Source organism: Corvus kubaryi, unplaced genomic scaffold (assembly GCF_017639235.1).
Source record: "Corvus kubaryi isolate FWS band 111438036 unplaced genomic scaffold, C.kubaryi_AGA036_p1.0 136, whole genome shotgun sequence".
In the NCBI taxonomy this organism is placed as follows: domain Eukaryota; kingdom Metazoa; phylum Chordata; class Aves; order Passeriformes; family Corvidae; genus Corvus; species Corvus kubaryi.
Window position 1 is genome coordinate 9,175,625 of NW_024580670.1, and position 23,491 is coordinate 9,199,115.

General features: G+C 50.4%; 2 protein-coding genes and 1 long non-coding RNA gene across 3 annotated transcripts in view; 1 reads left to right on the top strand and 2 right to left on the bottom strand.

Moving 5' to 3' along the window:
* Positions 1–99: 99 nt before the first annotated feature.
* On the top strand, positions 100–14,715 carry LOC121658895. Its single transcript, XR_006014077.1, has 4 exons — positions 100–1,013; positions 3,126–7,643; positions 8,651–8,807; positions 12,201–14,715. It is a non-coding gene; the product is annotated as an uncharacterized LOC121658895 (long non-coding RNA).
* On the bottom strand, positions 623–10,453 carry LOC121658889 (SRSF protein kinase 3-like). Its single transcript, XM_042016370.1, has 10 exons — positions 9,857–10,453; positions 9,287–9,374; positions 7,024–7,114; positions 6,672–6,775; positions 4,634–4,796; positions 3,340–3,425; positions 2,792–2,899; positions 2,287–2,356; positions 2,111–2,203; positions 623–810 (listed from the first exon to the last, which is right to left on the bottom strand). The coding sequence occupies exons 1-10, from the start codon at positions 9,976–9,978 to the stop codon at positions 623–625; spliced, it is 1,113 nt and encodes a 370-aa protein (XP_041872304.1). The 5' UTR covers positions 9,979–10,453.
* The window catches only part of PLXNB1 (plexin B1), a 77,831-nt gene continuing 68,585 nt past the window's right edge, over positions 14,246–23,491 (bottom strand). Inside the window, 9 exon segments of the mRNA XM_042016358.1 lie at positions 14,246–18,219; positions 18,759–18,833; positions 19,189–19,264; positions 19,347–19,411; positions 20,119–20,266; positions 20,508–20,668; positions 21,026–21,192; positions 21,906–21,990; positions 22,650–22,753. Of these exon segments, the coding sequence (XP_041872292.1) occupies positions 18,115–18,219; positions 18,759–18,833; positions 19,189–19,264; positions 19,347–19,411; positions 20,119–20,266; positions 20,508–20,668; positions 21,026–21,192; positions 21,906–21,990; positions 22,650–22,753 (986 nt within the window). The 3' untranslated portion in view covers positions 14,246–18,114.

Genomic DNA, 23,491 nt, shown 5'->3' on the forward strand with positions numbered 1-23,491 from the left:
GGAGGGGGGCGCGGGGCGCATGCGCGGCGACTCGCGCGCAGGGCCTGCCGCGCGGCACGTCCGCGCGCGCGGGGCCGAGGGGGAGGGGGGCTGGGCGGGGGGTCCCGTCGCGGAGTCCCGGCGGGGCCGCCCGGGGCTGAGACCGCCCCTCCTCCGGCCGGGCCGGCGGGGCCAGCGCACCCATAGCTGGCCGGTCCCCGTCCCTGGAGCCCCGAACAAAGGCCGCGGGGCAGTGGGGTGGAGGGAGGGCTCCTCCGCGGTAGGAGGGGCGGCGGAGCCGGGCAGGAGGGGCCCCGCGGCGCTCGGTGCCCGCGCTCGGCCGAGGGGCTCCGCCCAGTTCGCGTCCGCTCGCAGTGAGCGATGCGTGCGGCCCGCAGCACTGCAGAGACGCGGGAGGAAGGGAGCGGAGCCCGGGCGCGGAGGGAGCCGCGGGATCGCGCCGGGGGCTGCGCAGCCGCCAGCCCGCTCCGGGTCGCTCGGCAGAGGCGGCGCTCCGGGAGCTGCGGGCGGGCAGCCGCTCCCCCCCGTGGCAGCCGGTCCGGCCCCGCCACCCCCGCGGGAGGGCGGTGCGGCCGCTGCGGCTGGTCCCGCGGAGCTGCGGGGCGGGGAGAGCCGCGTCCGGTCACGGTGCGGCGATCCAGGCGTGCCGCAGGGTCTGCGCGGCGCTGGCGCGGCGCTCGGGCGCGTAGTGCAGCGCGGGCAGCAGGAAGGCGGCGAAGGCGGCCGCCTCCCGCGGTGTCCAGCCGTGCCGGTCCGCCAGGATGCCGGGGAGGCTACGGGGGGAGAGCCGGGAGAGCCGCAGGAGCGCGCCTGGTAGAGACAGCGTGGGCACAGCGCCTCAGTCACACCTGCGCGGCTGAGGCTGCCGCGCCGCGCCGCGCCGCGCCTCGCCTCGCCTCGCCTCGCCTCGCCTCGCCTCGCCTCGCCTCAGAATTAACCCAAAGCATCCTGAAAGATCCCTGCCTTCGCCTTGGAATTATCTCTGTGGGCTGCACCTGCGCTGCCCCTTGCAGGTTTGGCTGTCGGGTGTTTCTCAGGAACCACCTTTCCAAGCTAGTGTTTGGAGTCTCCCTGTTTCTGAGTACTTTTCTTAGCTGAGAACGTGCCAAGAGTGCGCAAAGTGTTCCCAGAATAACTATGCCAGAGCCATTGCTGCTTGTACCCTGCGCCTGCCCACAGGCACCCGGATGCATCATGCTATTTCAGTGTCAGAGCTTGCAAGACACTCTTGTTGAATTAGTCTTGTGCCAGCCAGCTCTGTGGGGCCCAGCAGAGTGTATGACTGAGTGAGAAGCAACCCTCCTCCTGGGGAGTGCATGGTGTAAATGCAGTGATTCAAGTTAGGCATGTGTGGTCAGGCCAGGTTGGCTCACAGGGTGAGTGAATGTAGAACTAATTTTGACTCATTTCTTTTAAACACCGTAGAAGACATAAGTGTGAGAAAAGTGTGTGGATGTGCAGGGAGGTGCTTGTTGAGTTCCAGCATGGGACTAGCACTAAGCACTGAATGAGCTGTGGGTAGGCTGGTGAACATAAAAACAGAAAAGGATGATGGGCCAAATTGTAGAAGGGTGAAGTCATGGTGCCTTGTGGTCAAAGACAGGGGTTTCAAGATTCATGGGTCAAAGGGAAAGGAACTGGGGAGAATAAAACGGAAGAGATGTTACAGTTGGGACAGAAGACTAAATATAGCAGCCACATTGGAAGGATATGAGTGTCCCATTCCTGGTCATCATTGTTCTCTGCCAGTGAATGGGGTGAAATCCAGCCTGTTACAGACTCTTCAGCCTTCCTGGCATGGAGCTGTTTCCTATCTGTACTTCCATTCTCTCCAAATCCAAAGGAGAAAGAATGGAAATGCTTTCCCTGTTGGGTGTTTGCTATGACCGTTTTTTAGGATTTTGCATTCATCCCTGGAATGTTTATGGATTGCAAAGATAGGCAGGGCAGGGAGTGTTACTGCTCTTTATCAAATTTCCATTTGTGTTCCATCCCTGCTTTTAGCCTGCATTATGTGAGTAACTTTGCTTTAGTTCAGCATGAGCTGAGTAGAAGTGTGTCAGAGATCCACTGTGATTTTTAAAATAAACTTCCTTATGCCAGTTCTTACCTGGCCTGCTGAAAAATTTTGTTGACTTGTTCCATGAGAAAACAATTTGAGGAGGAATTCTTCCCAGGAGTTCAATAATGCGAGCAACATGATCTAGATGGAGGGAGGGAAGACAAATTTAGATACAGACTGTGGTACTTCTGTCAGTGAAATGAATAAAACTCACGGAGTCTTACCATCATCTCTAGAGAAGTATTTCCCCGGTTGAGGATCAAATAGACACTCCCCAGTTGCCATTTCAAATGCCTAGAAATGGAGTAGTACTGTTAATTCACTAATTGTCTTGGAGTTTTCCTTCCCCACTAACTGATAGTACCAATTTCCCTCTCTATCACACAAAACTCATCCTAAAATGCATAAATACTCACACTGGCTTGATCTGTACAACAGTGAAACAGCACCTTGAGCTCCATTAGGATGAAAAGCAGCATGTGCCTGATTCAGGCAATCCTATGAACTAACCTGCATGGAGTGTGAATTGCTTTAGATCTTAAACTAATTAGGAGTGGGTTTTACCAGCTGCAGACTTTTGCCCTAAAGTGAATGAGTGCTAACAGCCCCTCTTGCCTTCTCAGCAAGGCAGCTTTCTTTACATGGATAGGTGGATGCTAAGGACATGCTGCCCTGGCCACGTAATGTCTGTCACCTCCCCTACAGGCACAGCGTTTTCCCCAGTCCTACCAGACAGGCCGTGCTCCAGATATCCACAGGAGTGCTGTAGTCTAATCCAAGAAGCACTTCCAGGGCACGGTATGGCTGGGTCTGTATGTCCTTGGAAAAAGGCTTGTACTAAAACAAAAACAAACTCCCTGTGGCTGGTGTCCCTAAACCAGTCACAGCAATGCTGGTGGTCACAAGCTTCTCATGCAGCGAGGGGACACTGGGGACACGACTGAATGAGTGTTCTCAGCTCTGCGCAGGGCATGGCCAGCACGTTCCTGGCCCCACTGACACCAGGGGGAAATCTACCTTCCACCATTTCACACTGAACATAGTTTTAAATTTCTGATTGTAGGGACTAAGTGCAAGCTGGAGAAGTGTCCAAAGTTGACGGCGTCTCAGGAAGAGAGTGTGCAGCTCGGAGCTGAGAGTGCAGAACATAACACCCCCCCATATCAGCATCTCTGAAATAGCTGTTCAGCTGTGAAGGGACAGACACACGGTGTGGGATGGAAAGAAGCACACAGCATCCCACATCGTCATGGGATTGGGACTCGGAACAGACTCACTGTCCAGCACGCGCTTCCTAGATCTGCAATTTTCACTTCTATGCTCATTAAATCAGGTTCTTCCAATTGATTACCAAGATCACCTCCTAGATGGAAAGGATAAAGAGAAATCAGGTCTTTCTGAACCAGCAGGTAAACACCACCTACCACAGGAGAGGCATGTCTGCCTTCCTTCAAAGTTTCTCAGCCTAAAAGGTCCTAAATACTTTTTATCATAAATCAAAGGCCACCTCTGTTTTTTGAGGGAACACAAAAGAGGACCTGGTATCCAGTAAAAACCTAAAAGAATGTCTGGGACAATAGTAGCTCGGAGTGGAACAATGTGACCACGTGCTCTTGTCCTGCTGCAGGGTTCCTCTAGCTCCAAAGTTAAATTACTGTGGGCCCAGAGGAGAGCACCAGTCAGAACCAAAACATCTGTAATTGCTCAGCCTTCAGCAACCCCAGCTGTCACAGACCTTGGACATAGCCTCCTTGGCAAGCAACGTGAAGGTTACACTTTTATATGATCCCAGAAAAGGGTAATTCCTGGTTTAGTGCTTTACAGTGAACTGTCACCCTATGCTTAATATTGTGCTTTTCTGCTCTGAGCAAAAGATTTGGTCACTAATTTAGCATTCATTGATTGCCCCAGAGTTTGAGAGACAAAACAGCACTGTCGTGGGAGAAATGCTCGCAGGAGAACACAGTGCAAGGATATTATGAAAGGTCTCATTGCTGGGAGACGAGCTAATCTCTCGAGAAACTCTCCAGCCCTACATCTTATTCAATATTCACACCATTCTCTGCAAATAAATTATGTCTCAAAAGGCCTTGAAGATTAGCAGCACATACAAGTCTCCCACAAACCTCAGAAATGAGGAAAATAAAGAGCAAGAGTGTCGTACAGCTTTCTGATCAAGCCATTTTGTATGTAAACCTTTCAGTAGCTGAAAACACCAGACTTGGGGAACTGTCCTATATCTGAAGCCTTGAGAGTGAGCTCCGAGGTCGTGGTGGGGCTGTTAACAGATATCTGTGACTTGTAGTTGTCCTTCATACAAACCCACCTGCAGGACCACATTTCTGTAGGTGCCTCAAGCCCAGCCTGGTGTTTGTGTTAAGCAGAGAAAGGAAAGGCCTTTCAGCAGCATAAGCTGGCTGTAATGTTTTATACTGGCTGTAATGTTTTGTACTGGCTGTTGCAGGAGATGTGAACCTTTCCTAAGGTATCTGTACCTCCTGCCTCTCATTTCCTTCCTGCCAATAAACACCTAAGTCCATTTTCATGTTAAAAAAGCCCTAGAGTGCTCACCTGCTCCCTTTAGCCTCACTTCTGTTCCCTGGTCGCAGTGGAGTGTATCCGTGAGAAGCCTTTGGAGCCTTTTGCTGCATCCATACAGCAGGATGTTCTCCGGTTTGATGTCTGTGTGGATGATGCGGCAGCACTTGTGCAGGAAGTGCAGCCCTGCCAGCACCTGGGCAACGAGGCAGCACTGTCACACCAGCTCTGAGAGGGTCCCCAGCGCCTCCCTTGCTCCAGCAGCTGCCAGAGCTGCCAGGCACAGTGGGAGTGCAAGTCAGGGACATTCTGGGCACTGATGGTAACTACTGGCAATAAATGGTTTCCTGTTGGGGTGGCCTGTGGGAGCAGGCACAAGGGGTTCCATCACCCCACATGGCAGCAGAGCCCCAGGAGCAAGTGCAGGCCTGGACAGCCCAGTGAGGAAAGGGCTATTTGGGGTGAGACACAGCAAAAGGCAGTGTGACAATCCACAGGTATCAGCACAGCTGGGCAAGCCCAGGGAGGTGGGAAGGGGATGGGGCTATGAGGAGGCATTACAGTTACAAAGCTGAGCTTTCTCTTGAAAAAACTGTGTATGGCTGTTGTGTTCTGGGATCACTGTGCCTTCCCACTGATTATAACCAGCCCCCAACTTCCATTTGAATAACAGTGACATGGCATGGGACGGTGTCCCATCATACAAGGAAAGAAGAAGACACAGCATAACCCAGACAGGAGGGGGGAGACGCCATGAGTGAGTGCAGAGAGAGGATTTCAGGGCCCTGCAGGAGAGCCATGTAGGGAAAGAACAGCTTGTGATGCAGCAGGGAGAGCCTGGCCTGTCACAGGAGAGAGATAAACAACACCTACCAGAGATGAGCAGTCACTATCAGAAATCGATAACAGAGAAAACGCTATGGGGAGATTTAGGTTTGTTTTTTAACACTCTGGTCAGTCATAAAGAACTGGTAAATATTCTCTGTATTATCAAATTCTATTCTGGGATGAACACCAGCTCCGGGGAAATATCAGCCTTAAATGGTAACTGTGAAACCCGGGGAAAGAATTAAATAACTAAACTGGAATGAATCAGAAGTAAATACTGCCTCAGTGCTGATCCGAAAGGGGAAAACAGATCTGAGATTTTACAATTAAAGCAGATAATGGATCAAGCAAAAGCCTGAGTATGAAATGGAGCACAGAGGTAATGCCACTACATTTTTGTGTAACTTACTCAGGTGTTAGTGGAGCTTCTTTAGAGAAAGGAGAGGCTATTACAGAAAATAAGATGAAGGAGGAAGCAATTTTCTTTCTTAGTGTCCCTAAAAGGGCACAGGAACGAGGGTAGCAAATCTTCGTCTTGGCAAGTGTGCAGACTTCTGATAAATCTCAGCAAAAGAGGCAAAAAGTACATTTTAACTATTCTGAGGCCTCACTCAGGTTCCCCATTCCTTAAGCAGAGCCAGCCCTTAAGAAACTCAGTTTTCACCATCTTTTAAATTGGCACAACACATCCTTATAGGGCATGAAGGAAAAGTTGGCTCTGCACAGGAAAACCTCAACATGGGAAGAGAACCAGCTGACCAAATCAGCAATTTAGAAATTCCTATAAAGATGTGAGGGAGACCTTGAGCAGCCTTCAGTGGTACCATGCAGAAAGCTGCTGGAGACAGTGCTACCCACGGCTGGATGCCAAGGGCAATGCCAGCAGTCCGGCATTGCTGCCAGAGGGGACTTCTCAGGGCAGCAGGAGGGCAGAGATGGTTTGCCCACAAGCAGCAGAACTATGGCAGCCTGTTTGTCCCCTGCTACTCCTACAAGCAGCATAACTGCTAGAGAACTCAATGATTACTGAGATGATGGGAACAGAAGTGCCAGCCCTGACTCCCTGGTGTACATCTGCAGGCTATTGGCACTTCATGGCCCTGACTCCTTCCCAAACCTGAGGAGGCTGCAGGCATAGGCAGTAACACCCAAGTAATGCCCTTCCCCTTGGGAGGAAGACTGTGACACATCCCGCAGCCAACAGCCCCTTGGTGCCCTTGCCCAGATCCAGCTAAGTTCTCACCTGCTGTAAAGACTTTTTCACAAAAGGCAAGGGCAGTCCCTGGGCTGTGTAGTTTCCCATCAGACATCGGAGGGAAGGACCCAGCGCCTCAAATACCAGGCACACATATGGGAAAGAGTCAGGGATTCACTAACAGGGAAAGGTGTTACCACCAACCCTATGCCTTTCACCAAAGCAGCCAAATACCTCCTAATCCAGCCTCTCCCCTCCAGCCACCTCCACGTGCCCATGTCCAGCTACAGCCCTGCTCATCCTCCTCATGGCAGCACAGCACACAGGTTTACACCATCCTGTGGCTCTCCAAGGTAAACCCCGACTTTGCTGGCCTAGAAAAGCACTCTCCACAGAAGGATATGGAAACCATTCTCTCCAATCATTCTGAAGTCGTCTAACAAACAGACAATGTTTTCTCCTGCCAGGTCCTTCTTCTTCATGCAGCTCACCTGAGGGGGAGGATTCCAAGAAAGCTGCAATTAGAGATATATATATGCACAAGGACACCTTGCACCTGTTCTATCCTGTCTGACAGACCTTCTCTTCTGGGAGTGGGCACTTCATGACAAATCCCATGAAAACAACATCAGGAAAACCATGAATGAGTTTCTGTTTGTTTCTTGCTCTTGACCAGGTGGGACCATCACACTCACAGTGTCAAAACAACTCACACCAATCCTGCTGACAGTATCTAGCACATTTCCTGCTGCTTATTCTCTCCAGGCAGACCCAGAAAGTGCTCCTGCTTGTGCTGGAAGGGGATTCCCCCAAGAAGACAGCTCCTTGCTCCGAGCATCAACGGCTGTTCATTTCCTTTGCCTCACACCAGCCCTTCAGCAATTTCTCTCAAGGGGTTGCAGAGAGGCAGAGACCTTGTGGCTGTCTTTGGCCACTTGAATGCTACTTGTCCTATCGGGGTAGAGAGCAGCTTCCACATCTGGAAGAAGCCACTTTGTGCTGGAAAAGGGTTGGCTGTGGGTAAGTACTGCAGAGATCTGTGGGATGCAGAAGGGTGGTGGAGGGGGTGAACGCATCTTTTGTACTAGAGCCAGGGGTCTTCAAATCCAGCATGTAGGAGGTCCAAAAACAAAGCAGAGATTGTTCTTCACACAGCACATGGGTAACTGGGGACAGTTTTTGTTACAGGAGGCTGCAGGTACTGAAACCCACAGGGGCTTGCAAGGGTTCAAGGTAAATCCACTGAGAATTCCTGCCCACACAAAGATCATCCTTGGCCCGAGAAATCTGCAGCTGGAAACTGCAACAGGCCAGGGGAGCATTCAGTGGAAGCAGCACCCTGTGCTCAGCTTGTGCTTACACCCTCCTAGACATGTGCTGTTGGCCCAGGGTGCTGTGCTGAGTGAACCTCCAGGCACAGGTGCTACAGCACCCCCAGCACCACACACCTGCGTGACAAGGAGCACCAGGGGCTTGCTCTCCCAGAACACTGATCCTGGTACAGCAATTCATACTGGTTTTTTCTCTCTTCACAGCCACAACTGGTGGGGTTTTGGCTTGGCTCATTTTGCAGATGCCAGATCCACCTGCACCAGTGCCAGAAGGTTTGTTCTGGCACAACAGAAGTGAGCAGCCCTGGAAGCAGAGGCCAGATCATCTCTCCTGGCAGCTCTGCAGGCACTGACCCCCCAGTGCTGGTGGGAACAGCCCTGGGAACCAGCTGTATGCTGCTGAATGGGCAGGCGTGTCTCTCAGAATTAATAATAAATCAGGGCTAAGCCTCAGTCTGTACACAGGGTTCTGCTGATGTGTAGAAAAGCAGCCCTCTGATTACATTAAATTAATGCCACTTGGTACTTCCTCTTGCATCACTGTGTCTGGCTCATCTCCCTTCAGATAGGGCCTACAGATTTACAGGTGTTAACTAAACCTTTCTCAAACCTGTTGGAGAAAGGCCACAGAGTAGTTTAAAATGTAGAATTTAATGGATTTTACTCATCTGAAGCTGATGTAACTTTGTATTTCAGCAAACTTGAAGAACTGTAACCATGAGCTTTCTAGAACTAGCAGTTCAAGCCAACTTCAAAGGCAACTTGCTACGACCCAGATACAGGCACCTAATTACCACCTCCATTAGCAGAAGCCAGAAGAAGCTTTCTGACTTCAGATGTTTATTGTATTTAGGTTGGTACATCATATTTTTTTCTATTGCAGATATTCCCTTTTACTTCAGTATCAGTCTTGTGATACAGCAATGTCCTGAGTGACGCTCCTCTGTGAATGGCACAGGTACAGCAGACATGCTCCCATCTCCTGCTTAAGACCATTACCACCTTTTTCTGTTGATTATCCACCTTATCATTCTGCAGATTCCTCCTTTTTCCTGGATTTCAGTCTCAGTTAAAAGAAATGGGCTGACAGGGCAAGTGGGACCCCGCCGACATGTCCCAGTATGACGGAGGAAGGAAAAGATGCCTGTTTCAGAGGCCAGTGCTGAGCCAGGGTGATTTCTATGAATTCCCCAACTTTTGGGTTTTTTCCTATTCCCCACCTAGCTCCTTGGACTGAGACCTGGAGGCAGAGGGCATGTTGAGGCTGCTACTCAAACCTGAACTCAGTGGCCATCCGCTGGAGCAAAGCACAGACCCACAGAATATACTTACACAGCGGAGGAAAGCAACCTCGTCCTGGGCAGTCTCAGCAAAACCTTCCCTGCTTTTCAGAACCTTCACAGCTACCTGTTTCTTCCTCCTGGGAAATGAACCACAGCTGTCAGCCAATGCATGTCAGTGGCCCTGACCAGCAGCACTTCCCTTTCTCTCAGTCAGTCAGCCCTGGGCTCTCCAGGGAGGGTGCTGCCCTTCTGCAGGCAGCCTTGGCCTCGATCTGCTGTGCGCCAGGCCCATGGGCATCCCTCCTGCTGGCATCTGGCAGCACAGCTGCCCCAGGGACCAGCAAGGGACTGGAGAGAAAAAGAGCATGGATACTGCAGGGTCTAAACGAGAAAAGAAAATGCAGAGCAAGGGCTGATCCCACCTCATTCACATTCTTTGATTTATGGGGACCAGCTCTGCTCATTGCACCCCACTGATCTTGCTGCCAGGCTTTCCCTGTGCTCAGGGATGACCGGCGTGCTCCCAGGCTGTGCTCTGCTGTTTCTTCAAGAGGGGCCAGCCATGCCCAGGACATCAGCCACCCCTTCCCACCTCCTTGAATGGCACTTGGCCCCTCACCTCATGTCCTGGCACAGCCAGACAGTGGCAAAGGTGCCGCAGCCCAGCTTGTGCAGCACCTGGTATTGCGTGTTGAAAATCTCTCCCTCCTTCATGGCGTGGTGGCCTCCTGTGGGGACCATCACCAAGAGATATTAGTGACATCTCTAAATGCTCTCAGGCGAAAGGAGCAGCTGAGGACAGCCTGACAGGTCCCAGTGGCCTCCTCTAGCCTGGGAAGAGCCTGACACGATCTCATCTCTGGAGCCTCATGCCCAGGGACTGACCTGTGCACTGGGCTGACGGCATCTCCTGCTGCACCTGCTCCTCCATGGCACTGCAGCACGGCAGATCCTGGCACGAGGGGATGGAGGCAGTGGTACACCTAGTCATGGGACACAGGTGGTGTGATCTTCAGCACTTTACTCCTTTCAAGAGAGCTGGAGAGCTGCAGGGTGGCCGTACCTCTGCTGTGCCCTCACCCCTTTCCTTCCCATTCCCTTCAGCAGCTCCTGGAGTCAGGCTGTTATAAACACTTTTGGCACTTCAGGGAGATATGGATTATTTTAAGAGCTCAGACGAGGAAAGCTGGCAGGCTGGTCCCAGGCCAGGGCCAGGTGGGAGTCTCAGGTTTCCTGGCATGTATTTTCAGGGGCTTAGCGGGGTCTGTGGGATCCCCTCCCATAGCCAGGGAAAGCACTCCCTGCCTATCCCCATCCTGGCTGAGGAGGGAATTTGGGCTTTGGCTGGCAGGAGAAGGCTCCTGCTCCAGAGGGGTGTGAAACAGAACTTGCATTCTAAACACTACAGTGCTGCTCCTCTGCCCGCAGTCTAGCCCTGGGGAAGAGCACGGGTTTATCACTGACTGTCCTGTGACATCCCAGCAAGGCCACAGGACATCCTGGCAAGGGGCTGCTCCTGGGGTTTGTTACTATGGCAGCCCAAGACAAACTGACAAACACCAAGACAGCACAGACAGACTGATCCAACTGCTGTCCACCAGTGCTGAAGCACTGACGTAGGACTGGCTTCAGTACTGGTCACCTGAAATTGCAGCCCAGAGCCCTTGTTGCTAATGAAATACAGATTTAATCCACCATAGCTGAGGCACTCCCAACCCAGCCTTTCATAATTTGGAAATGTCACTTGCTGTAAGGCTGAGGCTTCAGGCTAATAAACACTGTGAGAGCTCGAGACAGGTGATAGTAATGCCCATAGACCATTAGCAGAGGTAGAAATATTGACCTTTAAATTCTCCAAACACAGCTAAAGCTAAGAACTCACCTGAACCAGAGGATTTTCAGAAATTATTATAGAGGGCTGGCAGTGCTGGTGACAGGGAGTTGTTCTGGAACAGTAACATCTTCCAGGTGCTGAGACAGGGGTGTGACTTCCTTAAAACATTAAAGTTTCTTTCCATGTGCTGAAGTTCCTCTCCCAGCGCAGCAGCCAGAGGCACAGCTTGCCTTTGGGCACCCAGTGAGCTCCCAACACAGTTTGAGTTAAGGATCACACTGGGCTCAAGACTTTCATCCTGTCAGGGAAAACCCGAAGTGCCAGAGCTGGTGTTACTCTGTTCATCCAAGCCTGCACAGAAGTCTGAAAGGAGCTCAAAATGCCTCCCCCTCTTCACACTTCTACACCTCTAACCCTTGCATTTATGGTGTTGAGAATCAGTCTCTTTTAGGTATAAACCTCCAGGATGCTGCATGTCTGCATGGCCACTCCTTACAGCAAATAGTCGCTGACATCTTACCATGAAACAGACCTGAAATCAAAGTTTCCTTATTTGTGCACAGACTAAGCTTATCAGTAGCCTCACACACTCCTCCTGCACCACCAGCATCTGCCTGAGCCTTCTTCACTCCCATCATGAGGACAGCAGGGGTTGAGCTGAGAACAAGAAAGGTTTAATGATGTGGCTTACCATTCACCTGCCAAAGGAAAACTCATGAGTGTGTGGAGATGGGAGTTCAACAGCTTCTTCCCTTGGTAGAGTGTTCTGGCAATAGGAGACTTCAGTGAGAAAATGGGACCCAGAGGCAGACCCAAAGTGTAAGATTTGTCCTAGCCCTAGGGCTGATGGAGCCTTTGGGCAGTTCACTGGGCCCTAGTAGCCTTGTTGCTGCAGAGGCAAGACAAGTCCATCCTTAGGCATGCGAGATTTACCTCCATCCACCCTCTCTGGATGGAGCCACTTGCAAAAGATGAAGTGTGTTGCTATGCAACTTGGTACAGCAAAGTGAAATGCACTTTTCTAAGCTTTGTGATAAAAGACAATTGGTGTTTTTAATCCTTCATTTCTTGACACTTTTACGTTAAATACAACTTATTTTGCTTCTGTCATTCCAACTACTTTGTGCAGAACCCACTGAATTGCTGCAGGCCTGCACTAGCTCAGAGAACTTCAGCCCAAGAACTGCTCCTGCCTGGTTTGTGAGAGTCATGGACAAGGAGCAATGCTTCACATGTGGCCTGGACTCCTCCACCCAACCTGCATGGAACAGCATACAGAGCTGCCCGACACCAGTCATGCCTTACGACATCTGGGCCTTTGGAGTGGTAGAACTCATCAGAGCAATACACACTCTCAGCTTCTGCACCACCACTGACCTACAAGCCCTTGCTGAGCACATCATCCCTGCAAGTCACAGCACGCATCACACAGACAGCCCTGGCAGGGCTCTGAGCCCCAAGGCCCAGCACAGACTCACCATGCAGCAGTGCACGGGCAGGAAACGCCACTCCCTTTGTCATCTGGCTCGTTCTGGAGCTCCCCAAAGTGAGATACCAGCTGGTCCTGCTCTGATTTTAGTCTGCACTGCCCCAGGAGGGGTGTCCTTGAGCCCACCAAACTTCTGCATCGCTGGATGGACGTGGTGAGGAGTGGGGCAGGGTATCAGATCACACCACCACTTCTGGGAACAACCTTGGCTTTGGGAGAGCAGGAGACCTCAGACAGCTGCGCTGGATTCACTTTACTGCTGGCCTCTCCCTGCCTCCCTGGCAGCAGGCCTGTCAGCCTGCAGTAGATTCACAATCTCCACAGCAACTATTTATAGCGGGAAATTCACAGCTCTACTGAGATGGAAACAGAGAAGTCCTCCCCCTCTGCTCTGCCTTCCCCAGACCCAGAAACCATGGGGCTGCCTGACTCTTCCCCCTGCTCGCAGCAGCGTGTCAGCAGGACTTGCTCCTGCGGCACCATCTTCTGCCTGGCACAGCCATCCCTGTTCCCAGACCAATCCCTGTGCCACACTGCCAGACCTGAGGCACCTCAGCCTGTCCAGTTGTGCCTGCATACAGTCAAACACCATCACAGCACAGTGCTGGTGGCCACAGAGCCCACGCTTCCCCTGTTCCTTTCTCCTGGAGAGCAAGCGCAGCAGCATCCTCCCCACAGCCCTGGGGGGACCCGAGCATCCCAGCAACCCCATGCAACAGTGGGAAGAAAAAGGCCACACACAGTAAGAATCACATTTTTTTCCCCCCCACTGCCACATGCTGCAGCCTCACACCGGAGCTGGGCATGGCCTGGCCTCCCCCTCGATGGGGCCCTGGGCTCGAACAGCTCAGGTTTCCTGGCTGAGGCTGCAGAGACCGGGCCCCAGCCCTGCAGCAAAGGGTTAACCCTGCCTGCAGTAGCTCTGCTGCAGCTCCAGGCTGCCAAACCCAGGCCAGGGCCTCCCAGAGCGGTTCTCCCCCTGCCTGTGCCCCTCTGCTCTCACCTGCCTTCCCTGCACTAAAAATACCAAGGGAGGGGGCAGAGGCTGCACCAGGCCGGGTGCTGAGCCCTGTGGGGCAGCATGTGGGGGACAAGGGGTTTGCAACCCCTTAAAGGGCAACAAGAACACACAGTACGGAGAGGAGGGACTAAAAGAGGGGGAGAAGCAGACTCTGTACAAAACTGCTAGTAAAGGAAAGGGAGGGAAGAAAAGAGGATAGATGGGCCAGGAGCCAGCTTTCTGTCTGGGAAGAACTGTGAAATTCATTTAAGTTATTTTGGTAAGTTAGGAACACTGGCTTCTGCCTCGTACTGGTGGACAAGTGACCAACAGTGACAACAGTGTACCTTCAGCAACCCTAACCCACAGTGAGAGACCACAGCCAGAGCTGCCACACACCATGTGCCCCCAGTGCCAGCCCAACACGAGTGTCTGTGGAGGGAGGCTGCCTCCTCCCCTGGTCAGGGATGGTATTTGAGCTCTGGAAACTGCAGAGGGATGCAGGTGGAATGTGGCACAAGGTTATCTTGAAGAAACACAGCCTAGGGAGGAGGGAAAAGCCTTGCTCCTCGCACAGCTTCCAGGTCCTGGTGCTTAAGAGTACACAGTTTCCACTGAGGAAGAAAAAGAGGCAAATACATTCTGGGTAATGGCATCATCATGCAATACAAGCATGACACACAGGTTGTATATTAAAATTTATTGAATTATTGTGTAAGAATTCTCTTTATTAAAATCATTTGGACTCTAAACTGATTATTTACAGACAAAACCTCTTATATCACCAATAGATTCCTACATCTCAGAACAGTATCTACAAACAGTTATTACACTATGTAACAAAATTCAATTTTTTTCCAAGCTTTTTATATTAATTATTAATTCCATCTTGAGAAAGACAGTACCTTGGGTGCTCTGAGCAGAACCTAAGGTGTGGCAGGGCTTTATTGCAGGTCAGACCATACCGTAACAGACAGAGAGACACCAAGTCACAAGGCTGGGAGAGGGCACAGTCACCAGGACAGAGGACCAGGAAAAAGACTACAAGAGCAAATGCCGTGGGTGTTCTGGAAACCAAAATAATCATCCCCACAAGAAAGGCACAAAAAAAAAAAAAAAAAAGCAGCAGCATCTTGCTGCAACCAGGGCACACCCTGAAAAATAAACAGCATTTCACCGAGGCAGCAGCATCCAAGAACCCTCTATTTTCATTTAAAAAAATCAGCCATCATTTCTACCACAAAAAAAAGCTTTCAGGTACAGCCTAAATTTGCCACCAGACAGAGGAAAGCAAGAGCTCTCACATCTACATCACGTGGGCGCCAGCTGTGCTTCATCGTGCCAACCGGAGAGACATTCAAATACACTAACGGAGATTTATTGTAATACTGATCAGTTCTCAGCCTTTCACCCAGACCACGGCAGAAGCAAGTCCCTCCCTCTGACCGCAGCACTAAATAAAGCTGAGTGCCTGCCACTCGGGAACAGCAGAGTCCTGGGAGTCCCACCGGAGCAGTGACATCCCCTCGCTGTGCCTGTGTCCCACAGGAGGGGACCGGCCGCGGTGGCAGGGCTCTCTCTGCTGGTGCCCTCAGAACTTGCAATCTGCAAGCAAACAGGAACATCCAGACAGGATTCTCTGTCCTTGACAAGGAACATCCGGCTGGTCATGGAATCAGGCAGAGACTGGAAAAAACTTGCAAGGATCGCGAGGAATAAATAAATAAGTTTTCCCTGCAATAGGGAATTTCATAATAAAACCTGTTTTGTGCAAATTTAAATGCAACAGAACCCTGTCATAGAAACGGACTTTGCCACAGAAGAGGGGCACGGACAGAGAGAAGAGGGGCCATGCCTAAACACCCAAGTTGATCCCAGTGAGGGCCTTCAGTGCGTGTCCACGGGAGGAGGACGCTGGTATCTACAACACCGAGGACAGACGGATGGGAGGAGTTGGGCCCTACCAGCTTTCCACCCTCACTGCACTGGCACTGGGCAGTGTGTCCAGTCCAGCCATGCAAGGACAAGCAGATGATGTTAAGTAAGTCAATCACCCATGTTTAACTCTATTTGTAAGTCTTAATTATTGCTCTAATAAAAGCAGACTTTTACAGATACACTCAGAGAAAGCAGATAATTTCCAACATCCAGGAACACTACTGGGAAGCAAGGAGGATGTGGGTACCAGGGGGAGGTGGAATGAGAATTAAGCCTCAAGCCACCCTGTTCTGGGAAAGTGCAGAGATAATTCTGCAAAAATAGGGGCAGACACTGCCAGTCTGCAGAGCCAGAAATCCAGCAGAGATTCTGTGGCTTCCGGCAGACACTCAGCAAGTTGGAGAGGCCACAAACTAGGCCTTGTTTCCTAGGGCAGAAAGTCCATCCACCAACACACAACAGGACAACACTACTCCACTACTACACCTGCTTCAAACCAAGGAATCTCCTCCCGCAGTCCCTAAAGGAATGGGCTTTACTAACACGCATTGTATTGGCTTTTTCCCATCTAGCAGTCCTTTCTTCCACCCAGCTTTTTGTGGGGACCAATTTAATCAGATTTAGTCAAGACAAAGGTTTCAGAGATGCTAAGTTCCCCTAAGTTTTGTGGAAATGGGTGGTCAGGCAGGAGTGTGACCCTAACTGGTCCTCACCTAAAGAAAGGCACAAACTCTGCAGCCCTATTTTTGCTTGGCAGCAGCCAGCTGGCCACCCTGCTGCTCCGTACAGCAGGATAGGAGCAGAAGGTGGCATAGGCATGTTGCTCATACTCTGGGCACACCACATACCTGGGGATACTGCTATACTGCTGGAGGGGGGGTCACAGGACAGCCAGCTTTGTAGGAAGAGAGGCCAGCATTAGCCTGTTGTTACATTGCTCCAAGAACAATTTTGCAACTGCAGAGCTCTCACACAAAGCCACAGGGCTGATGGAGCAGGCCTGGAATTACTTCTGTATGCAATGTAAAGAGAGGTAGGGACATTATCCTGCTCTGTTCTAGCTCTGCTACCTCCTGGCCCACACAATCACCACCTCAGAGTAGTGACAGAGGAGTTAGACCTGTCTACCTGCCCCAGGCACACAGATAGCAGCGAGGGAAAAGGGAATGAATGGGCACCCTTATAAATTGGCTCCTAGAAGGGCAGAGGACTATTCACAAAGTGGAGGATCTAAGGAGGGAGCAGTGAGGAGCTGCCCAGTGACAGCTGCCAACTAACTGTGCTTGTGCCTGCTCCAGCCTCTCCTCCATGCACAAATCATTCCTTTTTGCAGGACACCTGACCCTCCTTGGGAACATTGTGGTTGTGCTTCACAGCTCCTTTGAGTTCACAGCTCACCAAATAACCCTTCTATGTGCCACAACAGGAGAGTGTGAGCAGTGGAGCTGAGAGTTAGGTGTAAGGCAAGCCTAAGAGAAGAGCACACAGAGAACCTGGGACTGAGCTGCGGGGAAAGGCGAGCTGCTGGTACGACAATGGAGACACCTACGAGTTATCCCTGCAGACAAAGCAGTGGAGAAAACCGCTCCAGTGCTGACAGACGTTTGTCAGTAGAAGTGCACAGAGATACTTCTCCAAGAAAAGCTTTGTCTCAAAGCCACAAATTTAAACATTCTCCTTTAGCATTTAAATACATTAACTTTCTCAGGGTATTTACAAGTCCAGTTCAGAGCAGCAGACCAGCTGTATACTGGAGGAAGGGGGAGTGGCACAAGGCGTTTGTTGTGCTTTTCCAAAGAGCAGGGCAACATCTGACCACAAGGAACCAGGAAGACAGATCCGAGCTGGGTCAGTGGAGACTGAAGTGAGCCAGGCAGCAACTCTCACACACTGAATTTGTCCTGAGGGAAAGGGTGAGGGGGTGCTGTTCATTTACAGCGGGCCCCATGACAAGCACCCATGCTGGTGAGCACATTCCAGCCAAGCAGGTGCCACACATGAGCTGTCAGAGACCAGAGCACTGGGGAGCAAGAGACCTTCACCATCGGATACTCTCCTTTCTACATCCAACATCTGGGACCAGCAGGGACATTGCTGCAAGGAGTTTCTCAGGAGTGCTTGCTAGCTGGGGACAGAGGTTAGCACAGAGGTCAACCCAGGAAAAGCTTCATGATCCTCAAGGAAGTGAGTGGTTGCAGCAGGCAGTGTCCCAGCACTGGAAAGGGCATCCGTGTAAGGCTGAGGACTCCACAGACACAGTGCTTGGTGTTGTCACCTGGCTCTTCAATAACATGGTTTGGAAACTTGGCACATTCACGATAACATCTGTAGGAAGGACCTGTGCGGCCCCTCAGCCGTCTGCCAGGGAAAAACCAAAGTTTGTCCTTTATTTTTTTGTTTCATTTTGCTTTTAAAAAGAAAAAAAAAAACCTGTAAAAAAATATTCTCTGAGATGCAAGGACGCTTGTACTTTGTACTGCCTTGGCCATCCCCTTGCTCATGTCACCTGCAGGTTCCTTGGAGAGTCTGGTTCCAATGGCAGCAGGACACCCTGTTTATCAACTAGGATGAGCACTGTCCCTGTTCAGCCAGGGGAGAGCAGTCGGTCTGTGCCTGTCACAAATCTGTGACTTTATTCTCCACAGCTGCTGCAATCTGTTGCAGTCTATATCCGAGCTGCATCTTCTGTGCTGTTGGGTCTTCTTCCAAGGCAGTAATGATCTGCAACAAGACAGAGCTCACTGGCAGCCTTTCTCCAGCACACGACACCCAACCAGCTCAACTCCACGCATCATGGAGAACCTCAAGCTGGAATTCAGCGTGCTCTAGTCTAGAGTGGGTATGTAGTAATAATCTCAAATTAACCACAAAAGAAGTATTCTAGATTCATTGTAGTAACTTACAGACTTCAGAGGGCAAAAAGAATGCTAAACTTCTCACCTGGAAATTAAGTCTTTAGAAAATTAATCTGAACTAAATGCATGTCTTTAAGTAAATTATTTGGATGTTGGAGTAAAAATGAAGAAGCATAGATGAAATCCCAACAGCCTTCAAGTTAGAGATAAGTTCTTTTTGCTGATCTCCTCCCTTGCTCTTTGGTAAGAATAAAGCAAACTCATGACATGAGTGATGCATGCCAATGAAACAAGACACAGTGTTGGAATAGTCTGGCTGCTCTTAATTGTTAATTTCAGCATTTCTTTTGTTTGGGTGGTAGAAGGAGAAAGGCATGTTCATACCTGCTGGAAACACACACTCACCTGGTCATAGTACTTATTGATGTATTTGTACAATTCATGTAGAGCCACCAGGGAATTGAGGTCACCTGAGTAATTCTGTTTGTAAGAGATGAAATTAGACAAAACCATGAGACACCTAGCAATTGTCCTGTCAAATTCTGTGTCCTCACAACTCATTAGGAAAGCAACAGGAAAGAGAATTCACCAACAATTCCTAGCAAAGGAAAAATCACATGTATTTCTTGCCCTGAATCCTTGACTAACCCCTCTTCTCTCCAGTGCTGCCTGGGCAGACCCTCACTCTCCCTGTGGTGCAGAGCAGCCACTGGGCACAGTCAGTGTGTCTGAGCAGAACTGCACACTCAGCTGGAATATCTCATCTTTGCATTAATAACTCTCTCCTGGATACACAGGTGAGAGGCCAGGTGACTTCTGAAATACTTTTATTTACCCGTGATAGCTCAGCCAGGGCAGAGTTCATCTCCTGGTCGCTAGCAGAGATGGTCTGACGAATGTCTGAGTAGTACCTAGACAGGGGTACACAGGCAATTAGTGCATGGTCCCTCCTCCTCACTGCTGAAACCACAAGTCCTCACATCCATCACTTACCTTTCCACCATCTGTTTGTAGCGAGGAATGTCCCGGGCATAAAGCAGCTTATTGATTGGAGAGTCCTTGAACATCCAAAACCAGAACTGGTTATGAGAAGCTCCTTTACTGTGCTTTGGACTAACCTCAGCAGGTAACGCAATCACTGCTATTTTCTGCCATTTATTCAGGATCGGGAATTTTTTGTCCTCTGCATGAAGAGGCACTTCAAATAGCAGGCTCTCTTCTGGTAATGCAGTCTGAGGTACCCTGTGATGTGCTGATGAAAGGACCCCTGGGATCCCTAGTCCAGCTTTCTCCTTGGAGCTGGGTGATCACCAGTATGAAACCACACTGGCTATGGCTTTGCACAGCTGCTGTTTGACGTGCTCCAGAGATCCACCCATCCCATCTCTGGTGACCTGTGCAGGACTGTTCCACCCTCAGCACAGGGTGAGTAGTGATAGTGGAAAGTCTAATGGCCAACCTGAATGTCCCAAGTTGCATCCTGTAACTCCCACTGTCTGCCACAGCCAACTAAAGTTTAGCTCTGTCCCCCAAGTAGCTGCAAGCTGTAAATAAAGAGCACTCCTCAACAACTTCCTGTTGCTAAACAAAATCTGGTTCTCCCTCCTCTCTTCCCAGGACTCCCCATTACTCTCCAGTTGCACATGGAAGCCAGGGGGAGCCTGGCCGGCTGTCCCCATGGTGCTGTGTAAACACTATTGCCTTCCTAAGGCAGCACTGCTCAACTCTCTGCGCCAACCATGCTCCCTTCTCCCTCTGTACTCACCCGCCCTAACTTATGGTCAGCTATTGTGCAGGAGTCCATGAAGGTCTGCGCAATGACCAGCAGCACAGCGTCCACATTATCCGACGTCTGCACATCAAAAACAAACTGAGGGTTCTTGATGATGTTGATCCAGAACCGCAGGGGGAGGCTGTAGAGAGGACAGAAGTGCAACAGGGCATCAGCAAAGGTAGCAGCTACAGTGCTGAAAGATATTCGACATGGTACTGCATCTCTCTGCTTTGCCCTCCCAGCAAAACCAGCTATTCACCCTATGGTCTGCTGCCCTGCACTTGCATTTTGCTCCTCCTCAGTAGGCAGAAGTGGCTGTCACTTTACAAGCTCTAAGCAAGTCAGCAGTGCCTCCTCCAGGGCCCTCAGGAACACTCTACCTGTTTGTCTTCCAGATATGGATGGTCTCAGGGTCTGTGATCCCATAGTGTATGGCCTGCTCATCCAACAGGTCAAAGAAGTATTTGACTGCCAGAGGGACAGGGCGGTTGGTACTGAGGATCACCTGGAACAAGTCATCCACAAACTTCTGCAGAGTACCCTGTGGATAATCAAGCAGGACAGAGTCAGCACAGTAAGAGGAGAGTAGAGAGCCCAGGCCTCACAGATAAAAGGTCACCCTCTTCTGCTCAGTGACAGCCACTCCCCCATCCAAGGGTACTCCACCCCCACTGAAGGGAGCAGCAGGTAAGGAGAAAGGAAGCCCCTGTGGTTTGTGGAACAGCGGCCAGGGAGAAGCTCATGAGCAAAGCAAAAATGTAGAGGAGACTCAAACGTACTCAAAGCCACTGCAGGTAAAGGGTATTGCTTCATCTTCACACACACCCCTGCAATCTGCCAGGGGATGTGAAGGAAGACAAGATCCCAAGCACAACACAATCTGTGTGCTTCTTCTCACCTTCATTGAGAGCAGGCGTGTCAGATAGATCTCTGGGATTGCCTTGGCCCGCTCCCGATCTCTTAAGCTCCCACGCCGATGCTTGGGAAGCTCTGGCTCTTCTGTTGGTTTTACCAGGTGCCAAAGTTTGATCCCACCTTCATCTGCATCCTCCAGCATTGGTGTTTCTAAACCAAGCAATTGTTTACAGACAAGTGTTGGTTCTCTCACAGTAGACCTTGGCCAGGTGAGCCCCAAGGAAGCAAGATTTCCCAGTATAACAGAAACACAAATGGGAAGGAATCTCTGGAGGCCTCTAAGCAGCCTTCTTCATAGTACAGCCATCGCCAGCAGTACAGCAGGTTGCCTTTGTCCAACCAAAACCTTCAAGGTCTTGGAAATTTCCCCAGACAGCGATCCCCCACCACCCCAGTGGTCTGTTTCAGGGTTGAACTACGCTTTTGCTGAAGAAGTTTTGGTCCATATCCAATTTGAATCTCTTAAGCTGCAGCCTGTGGCTATTGTCCCTCATGCCACAGGAGTATCCATGGAGTTGTTCGCTCTGCCAGGCAGTAAGGAAACTGCCTGGCATCCCATCACTCCCCTCAGGCCGTGCTCAGCACCTGAGGGTATTAAGATTTCTGCAAGTTGCAGACTGCACTCAGCCCTAGAGTCAGACAACTGTGCTTGTTCTGCATTTTCACACCCAGCCCAGCTTTCCTCTGCTCCCACACTTTTGCTTTTCTCTGGCCTTACTTGACCAAGCTTTCACATTTCCTGACAATCCTGAGGGTCCAAAGCATGTGTCAGCCTTCTATATCAGCACAAAGCTGGGGCTATGGCAAGAGACTTGTCCCACTAACTGGCCAGTAATTTTATGAGAACAAGACATCAAACTCACTTTCTCCTGGGATGTAATCCTGATTTTCCCTGTGGATGTGCTTGGTCAGGCGTGGGACCAGTGCTACTGTTGCTCCATCAGGCACCTGCAGACAAGCAAAACAACAGTCGAAACAAATGGCATGTTTCTCATCAGCACAATAGGCAAGTGCTCACAGACCAAAACAGGCTGTACCATCACTAGATATAGAGACAGAAACAGGGATTTTGAGGCACCATCACCATCTTTCCTGAGGGTGAGAAAATCTTGTCTGTACCAATTAAAAAAGAGATGTACAAAGTACAATGAAGATAATACTCAGGGACTGAGGTAATTTACATCTAGAAAATGTTGCAGCAAGGTACTGACATATTGGTGCAAGATGTGACATATTGGTGCAAGGTAATTTTAAAAAATCCCTCTTTCCATTCTTAGAAGGTACTTTGCAAGCTCAGTGCGTCATCACCTGCTAACTGATCTGGCCTGGAACAGGGACAGATCCAGCACATCACCTTCACTGCAGTATGAACTTGTGCATATCCTTGCAAGCCCTACACATGTCCACATCTCAGGTATGGGATAAGGACAGGGCTGTGCTTGCTGAAGTCAGACTGTGGCGACAGCACTGACTTAATTTGAATATGCTCTGCAAGAAAGGTCCAACCTTTTGACAGTGGTCCACCAGGAGCCAGAGCCACAAACAGAGCATGACAATGTGTAGAAGGATGAGAGGAGAGACAAGGCAATGACAGACTGAGTTCTGACCTTGTAATGCTGAAGAGTGTTCAGACGTTTCCAAGTTCCTTGAACAACAGACGTTACATCCTCATCGGACAATATCAGATGACCTGCCAGCCCTGATCGCCACTCTACAGCCATTGAAACACAGAAAATTAAAGGATTAACTGCTAATTTGAGGCCTCATCTGCTTCAGCCTGGCTGACCTCGTTACACACCCCCTGGTCCTCATCAACTTTTACCTGTGCTATTTCACAGACAGTATAACCTGAGCAAGTGCCTGTAATGATGCTGAGTCCTGCAGTAACAGGACAGACTCCTCTGAGCACAGGGACAGGTGGCCTCATGGCCTCCCAGGTTCCACCTGTCATGTTTCTACAAATTCTGTTATATTGTGACTCTTCAAGCAGGTGGTTCAAACCACAAATATGCACCCATGGTTCTTATCAGCTACTATTTCCTCAGTACCTTCTCATCTGTAAATGTCACCACTATTCATCAACAGCTAAAGAATTCAGAAGATGGAAAACTGAGTGTTTTCTCTCCCAATGTAAGTTCTATCATTAATTAACTGCCATGGGCAAGATCTTCCCTGACATATATTATTGAGAGGCTGCCATTGACTTCACTGCCAGGAAGCACCAGTCTCTGCCCACAGCATCTTTGGACTCCACTCAAATCCCCCTCCCCTCCTACACATTTTCCATACTTTCCATATCCCCTTACCCAAGTCATTGCTGTGGTCTGACTCTGGCAAAGAACACCATGAAATGAAAGAGGCTGAACCCAACTGTTTTTTTCCCACCCCTGCCTCTTTCTGTTACAGCCTCTCCCCTGCTGTGTCCAGCCAGAATACGAGACCCTTGGTC

Bases quoted from the DNA above. Each gene is read 5' to 3' on its own strand.
- LOC121658889 (XM_042016370.1), bottom strand. From the start codon at position 9,978: ATGGTCCCCACAGGAGGCCACCACGCCATGAAGGAGGGAGAGATTTTC. The intron at 7,115-9,286 runs GTAAGTATATTC...CCTCCCCCTCAG, and splicing joins AGGTTGCTTTCCTCCGCTGT to GTGAGCTGCATGAAGAAGAA. The intron at 2,900-3,339 runs GTGAGTCTGTTC...TTTTTGTTTTAG, and splicing joins TAGGAAGCGCGTGCTGGACA to TACAAGCCTTTTTCCAAGGA.